Source organism: Stigmatopora argus, chromosome 5 (assembly GCF_051989625.1).
Source record: "Stigmatopora argus isolate UIUO_Sarg chromosome 5, RoL_Sarg_1.0, whole genome shotgun sequence".
In the NCBI taxonomy this organism is placed as follows: Eukaryota; Metazoa; Chordata; class Actinopteri; order Syngnathiformes; family Syngnathidae; genus Stigmatopora; species Stigmatopora argus.
The window spans coordinates 4,980,557-4,998,756 of NC_135391.1; the positions used below are offsets into that span (position 1 = coordinate 4,980,557).

General features: G+C 40.1%; 1 protein-coding gene across 5 annotated transcripts in view; it reads left to right on the plus strand.

Moving 5' to 3' along the window:
* The window catches only part of fbrsl1 (fibrosin-like 1), a 187,732-nt gene that overhangs the window by 111,317 nt on the left and 58,215 nt on the right, over positions 1-18,200 (plus strand). For all 5 annotated transcript variants that reach the window (XM_077600023.1, XM_077600024.1, XM_077600027.1 and 2 more), the window contains one exon: positions 4,472-4,501. In XM_077600023.1, the coding sequence (XP_077456149.1) occupies positions 4,472-4,501 (30 nt within the window). The remainder of the gene's footprint in view (positions 1-4,471; positions 4,502-18,200) is intronic.

Here is an 18,200-nt window from a genome sequence, read left to right on the forward strand (position 1 = left end):
TTTTCTTCGATTGTTATTTCGCTCACGCATGTACGCAATAGCTCTTCCGAATGTGTTTTGTGAACTTTTCTACCTTTTATGTTTAGGAGCATTCATTTCAAATACTAGTGCTGATAAAAAAGCACGCCTGCTCTTTTTAAGGAATATTTGGAGAAGCTACCATAGCCTTATGGACCTGTTTTTCCAAAAGCTAAATTTTTTAATGAGTATTTAAATTCTTGGGTCGTAATTGGCTTACCTCGATCTCAACTGACTTTGGGAAAACAGAATTACAGCTTGGACGCGGTTAGGCCACATTGTGTCAACCACAACAATTTCAAAAAGGGACAAACAAATATTTAAATGGTAAGTTTACCACCCTTAAAAGGTACGATAATAAACCCATTAAACTTTCCAATAGTTATATAATATTAATATACCATCTTGACAGTGTAATTAAAGTTTAAGGCCATAATATTGCTTCAATGTCCTGTACTAGTAAGTTTCTTTCTTTTAAGTCAGTGCCAATTAACACATTGGACGATTTCATTTCACTTGGTTCGACTCTGCCTTAGCGATTCCATGTTGGCTCAAATTATATCTTGCGCAGAAGCATGTTCTGAAGGACCATCTTGAACACACTCCGATACCTTAGGCGAGAACTGAAGAGAACAGGAAGATGAGTCCGCTCTTTTTGCCACAGGTCGTTCATTTGTAATTCTCTGCCATCCCCGGGATGATGTTTGATCATTGCAAAATGCAAGCAGGAGGTACAAGGAAAGGGGGGGCTCTAAGTGAACCATTCTGCTGGTTTCCTCAAACCAACTCCCCAAACCACCTACCCACCCATGCAATTGCTGTCACCCAGTATGAGGCCCCCTCTGGCCTGATGACAAGCCTAGCGTGAAACGCTTGGCTGCCCCCTTAAATTAGCAGTAGAGCCCCCCGGCGGCACATGCTTCTCATGACCAGCACACAGTGGGCTACCGCCAGATTCTTTTCATTATGACCGTGGCCTGCCAACTGCCTGGCTCCCCTTCCTCCTGCCTCCCAACACCTCCCACTCCTCTTGCTTTTCTGCAATGTTCTGGCCTTAGCTCCGAAAAAAACAGCATCTGTAATGCTCATCATTTTACTTACAAAAGAGTGGTTGGTAAAGACACTAACACATTTTTGTGTGTTTTTGCGTCTTCCCTCATTCATGTGTTGGTTTTCTCTGTGTACCCTGGTTTTGGTAATGGAAACTTGATCAAGGTGTATGCTTCTACATTTTAATGAGCTAAAGTAAAGTGGGATGTTTGGTGAAATTTTGGTTTGAAGAGTGTCCTTTCATTTCTATATTTATTGTAATCACATAAATAGTCGCAAAGAGAGAGCCGGCACAGGAAGCATAGAGAGTGAGAACGAAAGCGCTGAGTGGAGTAGCAGTACAGAGCGATGCCTGGAGGCTCAATCTGTTTCTCGCTGGGCTACATCAGAGCTGTAGACAGCAGCTTGGGCTGCAGGGTAGCCTCTGCTCACTCCATCAAACTGTCAGGCATCCAACGAAGCTGCACAGGGACACTCTCTCAGCTGCCCCTAGGGCCAGTTCAAGTCAACATCCCATTTCCTTGCCTCTTCGCCTAATTTCTCCTCTGCTCAACTTAAATTTCCAATGCCCAGAGTCTGGCTGCATCACTAAGCCTGGAGAACTGTCTAAACGGTGGGAGGTGCTAAGGGATAAACATATGTCTATGTCAGAGTGTTCGCCTCTGAAGGGGGTGCAGCAAGACTTCTTCAATTACACACCCAACTAAAGCAAGAAAATGGAAAAATATAGTTTCGTTTTTTCCTGGAAGAGCTGATATTTATGATCCTACAATATCCTGTATATTCATGATACTACTCTGATATTAGGTGGATGAGTAGTTAGCGTGTCAGCCTCACTGTTCTGAGATCAAGGGTTCGATAACATTTCTGGACCTTCCTGTGTGGAGTCAGCTGAGATAGGCTCAAGTACCCCCTACGACCCTTGTGAGGATAAGCGATACAGAAAATGAATGAATGCGCTTATAGACTGATGGCTTTAAGTTTCTGGTCGGATTCTTGGCTGTTTAAAATTCTTCTAGTTCCTTTATCTGTCCACCTTTATGGTCTGTTTTTACAGCAGTCTTGACTCTGTTGTCGTGCTACTGCAGTGAGTATGCAGGTATTTCATCTTGGAAATAAAAAGGCAGTATTTTAATTTAGTGGAGTGAGGGAAAGTAAGTCAGGGAACTCATCACATTTACTTGTGCCACTTTCCTTGTCAGTCTTTCTGTACACGTTCCTGCCTTCCCACCACATTACTGCATGGAAGTCGAGCAGAGCGCTGGCGGGCCTCGAGGCTGTTTACGGGGACTCTGGGTAATGTTAAAGTCTAGTTTGTTTGGCCCCAGGTTAATACTATGTCTGTCTTCAACCGCCTGATTTACATGGCCTCCACTGATACTTCCCATAAGTTGATCAGGGTCCAAACCAGAGCCCCATGCGCGTTCTGGCTTATACAAAAATAATTTATTCCAAAGGTGTCTGCTCTTGTAGCTGTAGTTCTGTTTGAAGAGCCAAAGTTCGCGGTCCTCTGATGAAATTTGGTTCACTGTGAAAGCCAGGCGATTTATATTCTTCAGGTCGATGTTATTTCTACGAAGAACATATTTTTTTCTAACCTTCGTTGCCTTACATCTCCACTGTTGTCAATATTTTCGAAATCCAGGAGCTCATTGGCTCAACTGAGGTAATCACACTGCTTCCTATGCGGTCTGTCAATAATGTCAAGAGTCAATTGGCTGCAAAGATTTAATCCTGTTAGCAAATCATCATGTCTACTCAAGCTTTCACAAGCAACTGATTACGTGAAGACACTTGGTTTAGATTTGGTTTTCAGTGAGCACATTCTATCGAAATAAAAATTGGGAAATGATCTAAATGTTGGACTATATATGTATCATTTGTCTGGTATGACTGCAACACTGCTAGGATAAAGTAAAGACTGAACATTTGACCACGGCAATGTTAAAATACTAATATTTTTGGCGTTAACATGAACTGTTTGGATTTTGTTGGTGTCTGGTGTTATGCATTTGCAGTACCTTCCAAATTGCAAGTCAAGAAATGAGTCAGACAGTCAGCACCTTCTTTAAATGAGCCAGTAAATTTTGTTTATCACCCCGTGAATTACTTTAAGAATCATTAGGAAGTCTAGGCTTGTAAAAAGAGTCATACAGTGGTGTTTTCTGATAGTAAACAAAGTATCCCACAATATACTGGCCTTGAAAACACAAACCAATGGCTGGAATTTTCCACTAGTAAAAGCTAGGCTATGATAAAATCACTTATAGTATGACTACTGTTATATGGAGCATATGACATTTCCTATAATGTTAGATTATTTCTGACATCTTGGTACTTTTTCCACATGGATTTTTAAAATATTTTGTGATGTTTATTTTGCATTTAATGGTTTGAAAAATTAAAAAATAAGTTTGAATGTAAGGTATTATATGTACATTTTGTAATCGTTACAGCTCATGACGTTTTAACACCTAAAATGTATTTTTTTGTTTTTAAAACTACAATAGCCATTGACACAAATCCAATGAGATGAATTTTTTTGATTCCTCCTTTCTGAGTTGTGTAGATTAGTTTCGCAATTCATTTTCCCACAATCTGCTTGAATGGTTAATTGATTAAGAGGAGGTTTGAAGCAATTGTTCCCCTTGCCGCTCTCTTTTATAAAGGTCTTTTGTAGTACATGTTTTGAGTTATTTTTGTTGGAAAGAAACATTTGCAGATATCTGACTCTGCACCACTAGTCTAATAATTTTTTAAATTTATTTTTTGCATAAACATTTCAGGTCTGTAGGCCTGACAATATACCAGTCAGATCACCTGCTTTAAATTCCTAGCTAAATGGAAGATTTATTTTTTTAACATGGCATATAAGGCTTTTTAAAGCAGCCTTGTTATTAAGTTATTTGAGCATTTTAGAGATGTGAATGCCACTTAAAGATTGGTATTTGTTGGTGGGGGGGCGGATCGGTAAATACCTCACTTAAAGGACACAGACAGCCAAAGCGCAGCGCCCTTGAGATACTATTGTCCAATTTTTAAAAGCACAGTTAAGAGGCTAAATGACGAGCAACTGCTGAATGTAAAGTCATTGAAAGGGATCTTTAGAAAAGGAACTCATTGTGAAGAATGATTCACTTTTTCGTCCTTTGTAAATGTACAGCATTCAGTTTGTCACGGAAACACCACCATTGCTCTGTGTGGTTGTGTTCCTTTTGAAAGTTGAAAACCTCTCAGAGACTACAAGACTTTTTCTTCTGTCATTCATCCTGTGTTGTTTACTCTGAAAGCTGTCAGTGAATGTGTGGTTCTACACCAAAATAACATTGCATTGATTGAGCTGCAAGGGGAGTCTAATGAATAATTCCTTATATTTCCTGTGTCTGTTTCTTTTGTCTTACAGTGTGACAGCGAGACTGACATCGACAACAAGGTAAGGCAGTTTTCTCTATGTTTATGGAACTCACGAAAAATAATCTGAAAGTGAAGAGTGAAAGGATTTTTTGGTATGTAGGCTTACTGTCAATCTTACCAATTGATAAACCTACAACACAAAAGCTGTTTTTGAGATAAGCCTTCTTGTGTGAGAAACAAGGTGGATTTTTTTTGTTTTGTTCGTTTTTTTTAGTGTACCACAGATCCAAATAACTTCCAAAGAATATATTCCAAAACTTAACTACCTTGTTCTTTTTACTCCTACTTGAATCATGAGTCCGATGTAATTGTAAAGATTGCAGTGCATTTTTACAATGTGCAAACCTTCGCCAAACCTCAAATCACCGCCGATAAAGTCACATAATTTTTGCTTGCATTAAATAATATTCGAATACAGCTCCAATGTACAACAAAAAACAGAATCACATTTGTTCATCCTTGCAGTAGGTCTTAAATTCCACCTATCTTTGTCATATTATCAACTTTTAAATAGTTCATAATTGGAAATGTGCAGTCACTCACTCAAGCAAGCTTCTGTGTATTTGATTAAAAGAAACTGGGCAGCGGTTGGTTGGGGGTAACCACCTGGTTATAAGTTGCAATGCCTTACGGGAAGCTCACACATTCTAATTCCTTTACAATTTAGCAATTACTGCCTAGTAAATGAATGAGATAGCATGCCTAATCTCCTGTAAGCTTAGCTCCCAGTTCTGTAGAACTGGCGACAGCGTTCCCTATAAATAATACATTGATAGCAGGCGCAATTTGCATTACGTGTAGCCTGGCATGTCAATAGTCTTTTATCTCTTTATTGAAGCAGGAAAGGAGAAATGCTTCGAGCTAGTTCACGCTAGTTGCATCAGAAACCTGTCAGTCACTCTGGCATCACTGGAGGGTTAAACAAGGAAGAGGCTCGGAATTGTTTCGTTTTTACACTTATACCAGTCTCATTTCCCATTAGCTTTAATTTGGCCTGATTTACTAAAATGGCAATGAGATTGCGGGAATTGATGGGCAGTGTTGTGTGACATTTCCTAAGTTTGCAATTTTTCAGGTTCTTTTTAAGATCCCAAATGGTGAGAGCTAAATTGCTTGTTCACACTCTTGAACAGATTGTGCCGCTGGTAGCAGTTGTAAAAGTGGTGAAGACTCATGTGTTTAAGAAAGGTTCAGAGTTAGGTAGCAGTGATGGTTTTCACTACGGAACATTTGGAAGAGGACCACAAGCATGAAATGAAATTTGAAGTGATGCAAGTGGAACTTGTGCAAGATGTGCAATAGGAACAAATATAAGCCTGACCTAAAGAAATAGTTCTGACAATCCTCAGCAAACGAATAAAGCATTTTTTTTCATTAGTTTAGCTTATTTCCAATTCCTATCCTGCATATGATTTCACATTTTTAAAGCACACAGATAGAGAGCTGAAACAACCCTGTAACTTAGAAATCATATCATAAGTCACATGGCGTGGCTCCTTCATTTGAGTAGTTGCATGTCATTTTTTTTCTTCTTAATAACTAGCCTAATTAAGAAGCACAAAAAAATGCACCGCTAAAAAAAAGTAACACAAATTTGTGTGTTAGGGATTTACACAAGTAGTGAAAAAAATGTTCCCCTTCCCACGCATCTCACTTAGTTTAATTTAACCTTTGGCTTCTCTTATGTTGTCATAGTTCAATGCACTAATGCAGTTTACAATGTGGTGAATAATCAGCCTGATTCCTAGTACTATTTTTTCCCTGAATAACTTCATAGCAAATAATTGGTCAGTTGCTTTGGTATACCTTTTAGTCCAAATTGATCAGATGTAACTATAAACATTATGTCATAGTGTAAAGCAATATCCATAATATATGGATATGAAATGACGTAAAACTAATGGATTCTTTTCAACCTCTAATAGCTCCAAGGCTATTATCAAAGTAGCTCATGTCAGTCTCAATAAATTTCTTTTGAGAGTTACACGGACACATGGATCAATAAAGTTATGACACATTGGCTACAGTGCTGAAAATGAGAGTTGGCTTTTTGGACTTTATTATAGAAGGATAATAGGTTACTCTGGGTTTTACTCTGAGAGTGAAACAACATGTGAGTAAAGGTTAAACCAGCAGTGGCATTTTTCATTTCTTCGGAAACATGTACTTCAGCACAACAAAAATGATGAGAAACATGAACCACTCACAGAAGACTGCCGTGAAATGTTGCACAAGGGTGATAAAACTGAGATTAGCCATCTCCTGATGTGTGAAAATCAAGGTAATTGAAGTGTGACATGATAGATTCTACCCACTGAAAGACAACACCTATCATTTGTAAACGTTAGGAGTCAAGCTAGACCGGCATTGATCACTTTCTGCCAAGAAATGTCTGCTTCTACCGTATCATTCCAATGAAAACGAAGCCTCTCTCACCATTGGCTAGCAAGCCAGCGAATCTAAACTTGTGATATAGCTCTGACACTCCAGGCTTCGGTGGTGGCTTTCTCTTTTTGAGGAGTCAGAAATTGAAATGGAGTGAAATTCATCTCTTCCCAATTTGTTCATTCACTCTCCTGAAGTGTCATTGTGCGTCCATTAGTGTCCACTTGGCCGTCCTCTTTGACTCCAACATTTTTCTCTGCAATCCATCAAATCGTACAGCAGCTGAAGGTGCCACGAGATTTATTGCAGTCACATCCCACATTTTACAACCTCAAATGGAGCCGCTTATGTATTTTCTCATGAGGCTAATTTACTCTTCCGTCACAGCAACACACAGTTTTCTATGAGGGTGTGACCCATTTATACTTTGACGTTGGCTTTTTCATTTTAGAATATTGGTACTATATCGTGGTTGAGCCAAGGGTGTCAGACTCGTGTTGGTTCGCGGGCCGCTTTAACGTCAACTTGATTTCACGTGGGGCGGACCATTTTAGATATAATATTTAGATTTTTTTTTTTTTTTATAAATGGATTAAAAGAACTGGATTAAAAGCCCTGAATATTCAGTTTTTTTCTAGATCTAAAACAATGTTTATTTTAGCTTTTTTAAATATATTTTTAGATTTTACAAAATGATTTTTGAACTAAAAATACAGAAAAAAATGATTAAAAAAATACAATTATTGATTTTAAAAGGGCAAAATCAGGAAATGTAATATACTTATATACTCATCATTTTAATTTGATCCTAAAACAGAAAGTCAACACTCAGGATTTACTTTCCCGGGCCACACAAAATGATGCGGCGGGCCAGATTTGGCCCCCGAGCCGCCACTTTGACACATGTGGTTAAACTGTTATTTTACTGGAAGATGCTGACTTCCTGAATGCTTGCGTTTCCCCCAGTATATGCCCATCTTTGCCCTTTGATCAGTTTGGAATTTCTATTGTACAACAAACAAGATACTTTCCAGACCGCTGTCACGCGCTGCCAGTTTTTATATGGATGAGAAAAATGGACCGTCTTAATGTTTCGACACAAGCGATCATCTGTCCTCATCTCTTTAATGAAATTAGATTAAGTTCACCTGGGAAAGAGCTGAGAAAGCAGAATGCCTCTGCACCTCCTTTAATCTAAAACCAATTTGCCAGTAATATTCCTTCCCCTGCAGCTTGGGATTTGCCGGCCCTGATTCAAAATGGAGGAGGAACGAGATGAGACCCGCGCTGCCTGGTAGCATTCAGTTCCCCACAGGCTCTGAGAAATTAGAACTGACACTGGCAACACGGGCCTTAATATGGAAATGTCATCTCCCCCCATGATTTGGACTGTCTGACTCCCTTATGCTTTGGTTTCTTTATCTTCGTATTCCATCTTTCATTCAAATCGGTTATCTTAACAGGGGAAAATTAAGGGAGACAAAACAACTGCGTTCATTATGAATATTTTCAGCCCTGAAGGGATCAGTATGTCTGATTAAGATAATGCGATCAGTCAGGGTCTCAATTGAGTCCGAAGTTACAGTTCTGGCCATTGAAGGCCACATTCTTCTAATTTCCCGCAGTCCATACTGGATTGGGAGTGAGTGGGTAAAACTGTAAGACCCCAATTGGGCACAAATAGTGGTGCGATGTATTTGCTGGGAATTTTACAGAATCAGTCGCAATATTGTGAGAATGAAGTTATACATTGTAATTATTACGAGTGAAAACTCATAAATAGTCCAATCGTTTGGTTTAATGGACTCCAGTTTTGGGTACATAAGATTTTTCTGAACACAAAACTGCTCTGGGTTAATACTACAGGAGATTATGTTAATATTGGGAAAAGAAAAGTCACAAAAGTATGAGATTAAAGTCAATTAGTTTTATATTATGTGAACTGGAAGTTGTTCAGGGTCCATTGACTTCAACTTTTGGCAACATAAGGTTGGTGTGAACACAAAACTGCTTTTGGCGACAAGCATAGTGCAAGCGTCAGCTGGTGGTGTTCCTTGAGATTTTTTTTTTCAATGCAAGAAGTGTGCCTCAACTCCAAAAGGCTTGGAAAACACTGTTCTAGAGGGCCATGCAACAGACATAGCCAACTGGCATCAGTAGAGACAGCTTGTCACTAGCAATGGAGATCATAAAGCAGAGCAGGGACAGTGAAGATGGCCATGGCAGCATTGATGTGGCACCCAACAGCCTAGATCCAGATCTTACTAAAAGTTTGGCACTATTGTTGACCTTGTGACAACAAACGATGGGATATTTTAAACCATGCAATGACAGTAGGAAAACCTCAAATGTAATGTTTCATTAGCAATCATTTACATCTTAATAGACGAGGTATCTGTCTCTTGATGATGCTGATATAGATAGAACGGGAATCAGAAGGTCAATGGCTATAGCAGTAGCATAAGATTAAAACAAGTTCATGCATACCTTATTCATATTAATACCTACCCATATGTAAAGTGTGTTATTTTCTCAGAGCTGTCCATGTTAGAAGATCTACTTTGTGTTTTATTGAAGGACATTCAGGGTTTTCCTTATAAGGACAGTTGACAGACCCCTGCTGTGTCCTGAAGTGACCTCACATTGTTCTTCTTAGCCCACCACGGAGGGAGATCTCACAAACTGATTTTCTTCATGTTGTTCTTGGGGAGGGCATTAACTAAAATTGCTACTCTTACAGTATTCCTCGATCGAGCAGAATTAAATTAGGTAGGTATATTATTGTACAGTATACCCAGCAATTCTGAGCTTAATTTCAGGGCTGACTATTTACATTCGTTAATGGCGACTTATTGTTGTCTGTAGTTTACAAGTTAATCAGTAAAGGGAACTGGGCAGTTGTAGTCCATTTTGAACCGTTTTTTTACGTGGTCTATTGGAATAACAACACTTAAGTACATTTTTCCACATGAGTAACACAAGTAGATTTGTCATAATATTAGGTGCAGATGTTCTATTCCAAGTAGGAAAATATATAAATGGTTTTGTGTGCATAGATGTGAGATTTGAGGGTTTCTGACTGTGCACAAACATGACACTTCTGTGGGATTTTATTCAATAAACATAGTTGGTCTATAATTACTTGCACGTTTCTTCTGGCTGGAAATGCAAGTGTGTGTGTGAAGGGTTGGCATTCCATGGTTTTTCCCGACTTACCTTGGCTTGATGGGGCTGCCTAATGTAGGAGGACTTACTTTTTCTTCACAACAAATGGCATATGGCATATGCAATTGTGGCTAAATATAGGAGTCCCTGTTTTTATTAGGGTTAAAATTTCCCTGAAGAAACATTACATCCCTTTTGGCATGAAATGGATCTCAGCTTTATTCCACTGTGGCCTTGAAATGAATATTCAGAGAGCTAAATTGCCTTCTTGGAACAAAGAGACCAGTGAGTAAAGAGCTTCTTTATAAGTCATATGTTTTTAAGACTGGTTGTAATGTAAATTAAAACTATAATTTTGCATTGATTTACTGTTGTTCTCCTTTGGGGTATTTTTGGAGTACCTAATGGGACCGCTCTGGCTCAGTTGGTAGAAATTGGGCATGTAAACAAGCGGCTTTTATCTGATTCCCTTTTCGCCTGTAACAAATCCATATTAAAAGATATGGTGCTGTTGAGTAAGGTACAGCAATATAGCCAAGTTGCAAGGCAAGAGACATTTGGCAGGAGCGAGTTAGGGCGCAAAATATGCCGAAATTTATTATCGTTATAAATTAACGTCAACTCGATTTCATGTGGGCCAGACCATTTTAGATATAATATTTAGATTTTTTAAAATAAATGCATTAAAAGAACTGGATTAAAAGCCCTGAATATTTTTTTTTTTTATAGATCTAAAACAATGTTTATTTTAGCTTTTTTTTTAGATATTTTTAGATTTTACTAAATGATTTTTGAACTAAAAACACAGAAAAAAATGGATTCAAAAATTACAATGATTGATTTAAAAGGGGGAAAATCAGGAAATTTAATATACATCAATACTCTTCATTTTAATTTGATCCTAAAACAAAGTCGGCACTCATGTTTACTTTCCCGGGCCACACAAAATGATGCGGCGGGCCAGATTTGGTCCCCGGGCCGCCACTTTGACACGTGTTCTAACCTTATTTCCTTCTGTAATTGGATAAAAGAGTCAAATTAAACAGCAGTAATTCAATTGTTTTCTGGCCTTCTTCTCTGCATTTCTCTTTTGAGATACAGTACACAATAAATGAAGATGCATATTTACTTCCATACTTTAAGTAATACAATTACGGTATTGCATCTTGACCAGTCGATGTAAAATCTTTCCAGCAAATCAGACTTCTTTCCAGGACACCTTCAAAATGAACATAGCAAATAGTAAATAGCTTTCCAAACTATCAGCTGAAGTTCACGTGTAAGTCCATTTTCAGCAGAGCATGTTTTGCTGTCTATCAGTGTGCGTCAGAGACGACTACCAGACGCAAAATCAAGTGCTGTGGAGCCTGCGAGGCAATAAAGTGCAGGTGAACTTCTGTGAAATGTGGAATCTGAGAAACTGCGAGAGCATGCTCAGGGGCAGCTGCCTTCAATTAAGCCCAAATCCTCATTCACTGCACTCCCTTATGCGTTCAGCCATGCTCCTTTGATCTGTATCAGCCAGCGGAAAAGTTACATGGCTTGAAAGATTAGGAGAGGCGATGTCTCCTCCGTAAGTGCGATCAAGTTACCAGCAAGGCGCTTTAGGCACAGGGGGCGACAGGAAACGATGGCTGTCACTTCATTTTCACTTGCCAATTATTTTCCCCTTTCAGTTGGTTATCATTAGAGGGTAAAAAAAAATCTAGGCCTCCTTGAGAAAATCGCCGTGGGAGCTGGCCTCTCGAGTTCCTACGGACATTAAGGATCCGGACTAATGGACACTCTAGGGGTCTTTGCACTACCGAAACTGATATGTCTGGCAGCCTAGGCTTTTTGGAGCTCTTTTCCGAAGTCGTAGTCAGCACAGCAGCAATAGCAGCACTAACAGAGGCAACATCGACAGCCATTAAATTCATTTGACTTCATTAGCGCCGACCTCCTAAGCTTGGAATGCTCACAGCGATGCCAGGAGGCGGGAAGTAGGGAAGTCGGCTTTTGAGTGACATCCGCCGCTGTGCTTTGAGAAGAGCAAACACATGGCACTGACAGGCCGAATATGGCCCCGGTTGTTACGCTGGGACGGATGCCAAACCCAGGGAACATGCGTCACTGGCTTAAGGGGAGCTCAGTCAACATGCAGTTGGTGCTTTAGTACCAGGCGCGCTATGGCACATCATAGCGAAGGCCCGAGGTCGTCGGGCAGACTGTAAATCATGTGGCAATGTGATATGATATAGAGACAGTGCTATCACCTTTGTGTCTGCTGCCAGGAACGTTTATGCCTTATTAAGTTACAGAGGCCGGATTTGTCTCTCAACTGAAACTTAAAGCCGTTATTGGGCCTGTGGAATATTTGAGGAGGAATATTTGGATAGGATTGGATTGGATTGGATAACTTTATTCATCCCGTATTCGGGAAATTTCGTTGTCACAGTAGCAAGAGGGTGAGAATGCAGATATAGGAAAGGCATTTTAGACATAAAGAGATAGGTAATAAGTAATGTAATAAATGAAATAAATATAACACAATACAAGAAGTGAAAGCAAGAGAGAATATGGAAAAAAGCAAAAATTAGAGTTGCATTTTTCTGGACTGTTGGTTTGTCAATACATTAAAGTTGACTTATCTGGGTTTCACTTTGAAAATACACTTGCTTTATTCTTCTTTCTGAGTCCATCTAAGTAAATATGCGTGTTTTCCTATCAACATATGGCTGGCTTCCTGGTTGTTTTACTCACTAATTGTATAACTCCACCACTCAAATTTAATCTGGCAGCAACAGTCACATACCAAAATTACTAAAGCATATTCAAAACCAACAGTTAAGGACCTGATTTACTTCAATGAAGAGCTTTTTAAAGGGAGAAATTCTTATAAATGTCAATTAAAAAAAAAGAACAGCCTTGGCTTAATGTTTTCCTTTCACAATCCCCTAAAAAGTATTACACACTCATCCTTCCAATTTCTTAATACTGCTATTAATTCATACTACCATTAGTTTACCGAAACAAATAAGCAGACGATTCTCTCACTTGGCATTGGTTCTAACCTGCAGCGTCCTTGGCACTCAATAAGCTTTCTAACTTTGGAGTTGACCTGAGTTTTGCAGCGATAGGTGCATAAACAAGCACGCCAGTAAGTCAATAAATAAATAAAATCGAGTATTAAGTCCGGGAAGGACTGAAAGCAGCCCGAGGGTGGTAAGTGTTGCGTCTGACAGCAGTGAGCACTTTGATCAGAGGGTCCTGTCTGAAGACGGTTTCCACATCTGCACAGGGGGAACGAGCTGTAAACTGCCAAGAAGTCTTTTAATGACAGTTGGATTATAAAATGAAAGCAGGCTCCAGATGGCAGCCAGTGCAGCGGCTGTGGTTCTGGGGGAGGCTGTTTAAACTGTTTTTTTATTGCTAAAATACAGGGTGAAAAATTGCGCAGGGCTTATTAGGCATCCCACTGTGATGTTGCTCTCTTCGCCAAGCTGTTCACTATGGCCAACTTCCAAGCATGCCTCTATAAATTTTTAGCCGCACCTTTTAAATCTTAAAGATTCATGCCTGTTAAGTTCACCCAGGCTTCATCAAGCCTCCAGATTAAAGTTGTCGCTCTACTTTCTCCCCCATTTTTTTGCAGTCGAAGCTAACCTCGACGAACGTGGTTAGCCACCGTGACCGGACGTTTGGTCGCCGGACTTTTGGTCGCCGGATGTTTGGTCGCCCGAACTCAAACAACCGGGGACCAAACGTCCGGCGACCAAACATCCGGCGACCAAACGTCCGGCGACCAAAAGTCTGGCGACAAAACAAGGTAAAAAACACGGTCTACGCATCAATCAAAGCCAACAATGGCCCTGAGCAGTATCACTGAGCGGACGTGTGAGTGTATAAGAGTTTGTATGTACATGCGTTGTCCCTTTAAGAAGCTATATCAGTCAGGGTCTTAACAACTTCTCCAACAAAAAAACTATAAAAGTCTGGGAAATTTGGAGCTTTTCTTTAGCCTAATATTTAATAGGGCATTAAGTATGACTAAATAATAATTCACAGTTTGTATTTAGGGAATTTGAGCAACAATTTTAAATGGTAATTATCAATAACCTTCCGGGCGACCAAACGTCCGGCGACCAAAAGTCCGGCAACCAAAAGTCCGGTGACCAAACGTCCGAGTACCGTTAGCCACCCTGCTCCGACTAGAATTGACTCTTCAAACTACTTAATCACTATGTAATTTCATTATCTTTGCTCTCCAAGTAATAAGATGAGGCTGACTATTAATAAAAGACGCTGGTTGTTTTTCATCTGGTTGCTGCGCAAGCAGTACTAGGAAAGGCCAAGTGGGTACTGACACTTAAATACTTGCGCCAATAATGAGCAGAAAGGAGACTCGGCTGTATTTAGTTTCAACTCGCCATCAGTTGAAGCCTGAGTCCGTTATGAAAAACTGCAATTAATAGAAGAGATCCCACATGAAAAAAGCATTTGAGAGAGCTTTAGAAACCAGGGTTTTAGAAATCGTATCAAGTGTCAAGGGTACTCGCTAGAACTGGTTCACAAATGTCCCAGCGTTTTATCCAATACTAAGTGAGAATTGTATAAGAAGCTTATTTAATTTTTTGATCATATTTGGAACGTTTTTTATATACGAGGTCAACATTTATTTGACCTTTTCGCGAGTTTGGACTCAGGTTCCAGCTAAAAGGAAAATAATATTTTGTTTGGGATGTTACCAGTCGCAATTGAAAAGCAACGAGTACATCACGTCAATAAGATGGATCGGTAAAAGCCATCCTGACTCCATCAAAATGCACATGTCGGCAAATTGTATTCTTCTCAGCTGAGAGGTGTTGTTAGGCCTACTCTCACTGCTAATTTAAAATCCATTTAAACAGATATGTTGTTGACTTAAACACCGTTGTGATGCCCTAAGCCAAAATGGACATTGTTATTTTGGTCTTTCAGAAAACAGACAAGGCCAATTTAGAATCCATAACTACCACTTCCAAGCCGAGCTCCCCCAGCCCAATTCTACCATCACGCCTCTCCGCGGCATCAAACGCAATTACAGTCGACGTCACATAAAATTACAACTGTTGCTTTGTTTGTTTGGCTCATTATGTGACCTGAAAACTGCAATTTCCCACCAATAACCCCCCGCCATTTACTCTTCCCCTCCTAAAGACATAGACCGATAGCAGCATGATGCACTTATTTGTAACTGCAATTGAGAACATTTTCAGTTGTTAGAAAGCTTTCTAATTAAAGCCTGATATTTTGACAGACACTTTCCACTTTTCTTGGGACCTTTCCCTTTTCCACGACAAATTTCCCCCCTTCAAGCATTCTTCCCATCTTCTTCTCTGCTGTAATTTGATTCCTTTCTTTCCTCCGTGGAGAATATTCAAAAAAGAAAGGTGACGGAAGACATGCTTTTGGCAGATTGTGCCACTCAAAGCTACTGGCACTGTCATTTCTTTTCTTTTGCACTACCCCCCCACCCCGCACATCCCTCCCATTTCTCTCTCTGCCTTCACATGCATCCCATAGGATAGAATGCGGAAAGTATCTCGGAGCATTCAGATGCGTTTGAAGTGCAGGACAGATGGGGGGGACTCTAGGGACTGTAAAAAATGAATCAAGACAAGTAATAGGAGAAATGTTTTGAATCCTCTCTCCCATAAGTTATTTATCAGGGGCCCTTAGTGGTGAAAGAAGACTTCAGAGTGCTGCCTTAATGTAGCGTCTGATGACTGGTAGGGGGCTGTTCCAGGAAGCACTGCTGTAAAAACAGGAGGGGAACATTAGCAGGAAACTCTCATAGGGCCCCAGCAAAGGAAAGGAACAACACACGGGGCGTCACTTTCCCAGCATGCAATACAGGACACAAAATCGAGGTGTACAACAAATTGTCCCGAAAACCCCCCTCTCACTAACCCCTATCCAGCCGCAAGCGATACAATACAATATACGGAGCAAGATATTGTATGCTACAAATCCCAGCGGGAAAGACATTTGTGTAGAGTCAGCTCTTCAAATGGGTTGTACGATAACACAAAGCAGAAACAAATTAGAAAGGGTACAATTCTCATTTAGTTGTTCATTAGGTGAAATATGAAAAGTGTTCCTGTGTAAGTGCCAGGTAATTATTGTACCTCAGGCAAGGTCACTTGTCTCGTTTTGTTTGTTTGGCGATTTATATGAAATTAATTATACAAAAAAAAACTACTGGGGCGTTATTTATAGCATGGTTCAAGACATTACCCTTTTTTTAAAAATGAATTTAAAATGTTACGTCTGTCGTCTTCATCACCATAAATAGAACTGTTCACACAATACACATTTTGGCCAGCAGGTGGCCAATTTGGCGTTGACTTGCAACGTTAATAAGAAGCCGTATGCCATAGAAGTACTACCAATCGGCCTCAAGGTGTCCATATCTCTATAGTTGGCTCCCACTGCCAATGGTGAGTAATGCATACAAGACAATTGAAAATAGCAACACGCGCACACCACATTCATCCATTTTATATCCATATATTTTGGGGGGAATTTGGTGTAAATCCATAGTGTGTGCTGTAAATGTTGCATCATTTCTCACCAAATATTAAAAAATATTATATGATGGCATACCGATAACGTGGTATAAATCATTTTTAACCCAAAATAGTATCAGAGCCACAACTTGCAGCAACAAATAGAAACCATCATTACTTTTACAAAATATGTTTTGTGACATTAATAAATAATGGTGCAGGAGGGCATAGACTTTGAGGTACCAGACAATCGCCATCATGAGATGCACTAATGGATTGAGTCAACCAGGGACATGTCTGATCACTGGAGACTAATGGCCTCTGAACTGATCACTGAGGCTAATAAAGACTACCTAATGACACGGTCGCTTCGTTTGTGTTAATTGCTCTCACTGGACCTCTGCCATGGTCTGCCTGTCCTGAGCACCTGCTACATTTACAGGCCTTGGTTTCATCCTCCAAAAAGGTGTGTCCTCTGGTGCCTTTGCGTATGATCAGATAAAGAGAAACATTATTTATCATTGTTGCTTGTCTATTGCGAGTCAGGCCTGCAGTTACTTTACTGGATATAAAACAGGTCAATATGATGATAAAGAGAGGGGAATTTAAAACAATAAACATGCTCAGACATAATGCCAGATATCATTTTGACTTTGAATGTACTTGATGAATGTTAGAGCCTTTGTTCTTGTGAATGTATGTGAATTTAGGCCATTTTCTCCATGTGTTTTTTTTGCTATGGCTCAGGTTTGACGATACATTTTTGAAGCAGTGGCCATTTTGAAGCACCGAGGCATGATGTGGCATTACAATGGCAGCAATTTGCATATCATTTCATGTTGGAGATATTAGATTAATGGCTTGTGACTGCTGTGATGAATACTAATTTAGCCTTAAATCATAGCACCGTGTAGACATCAACAGCTTGGCCAACAGGCAGCAGAGCAGCCAGACATTTTATAAGGTCAGCTCTCTCCTAGCGTCTCCTGTTCATCATTCGCTCTGACGAACGCGGAGCATGCTACAAAATGCTTGTGTCTCCGGGAATGTTGCTTTCATTGTGAGTAGTATAAATGGACCCACCCATAGACCGCTTGCCCTAACAAACAATAAAACCTGCGGCAGGTCAGACGATCTTACTCCCAAGCCAACACATACTCAAGATATATGATTATTTTTACGACTTTCTCAGAAGAAGAAAAAAAAACGATTCCTGTCCTACCTGACTCGATCTACAATGGTACCATATAGATTTCCATTCCATCGGTCTCCACGGTGCGGTAAACCTTGCTATATATGCGTACATTTCACTGCATTAGTTCTGATATTAATATTGGATGAGTTTCTAAATGTGATGCAAAACAACTTAATTTATTGTATCGAGCATGCGTGTCCATGTGTGTGTGTGTGTGCTATAATAATTCTCCTGAGACTCTATGGCTAGCCAGGAGTGCGGAGGGAGGCGGTGGGAGGGTGTCCAGCGGGAGCTGTTTGATTGATGTGTTTTGGGGGTAGAGGAAAATAGAGGAGGGAGGGTCGAGGATGAGGAGGGGACAAGAGCTTGATGGGACACCGCAGCGGGAGAGGAGGCAGGGCACTTATGTGGGGGAGGAGGGGGAAGGCGCTTTAACAAGCCCT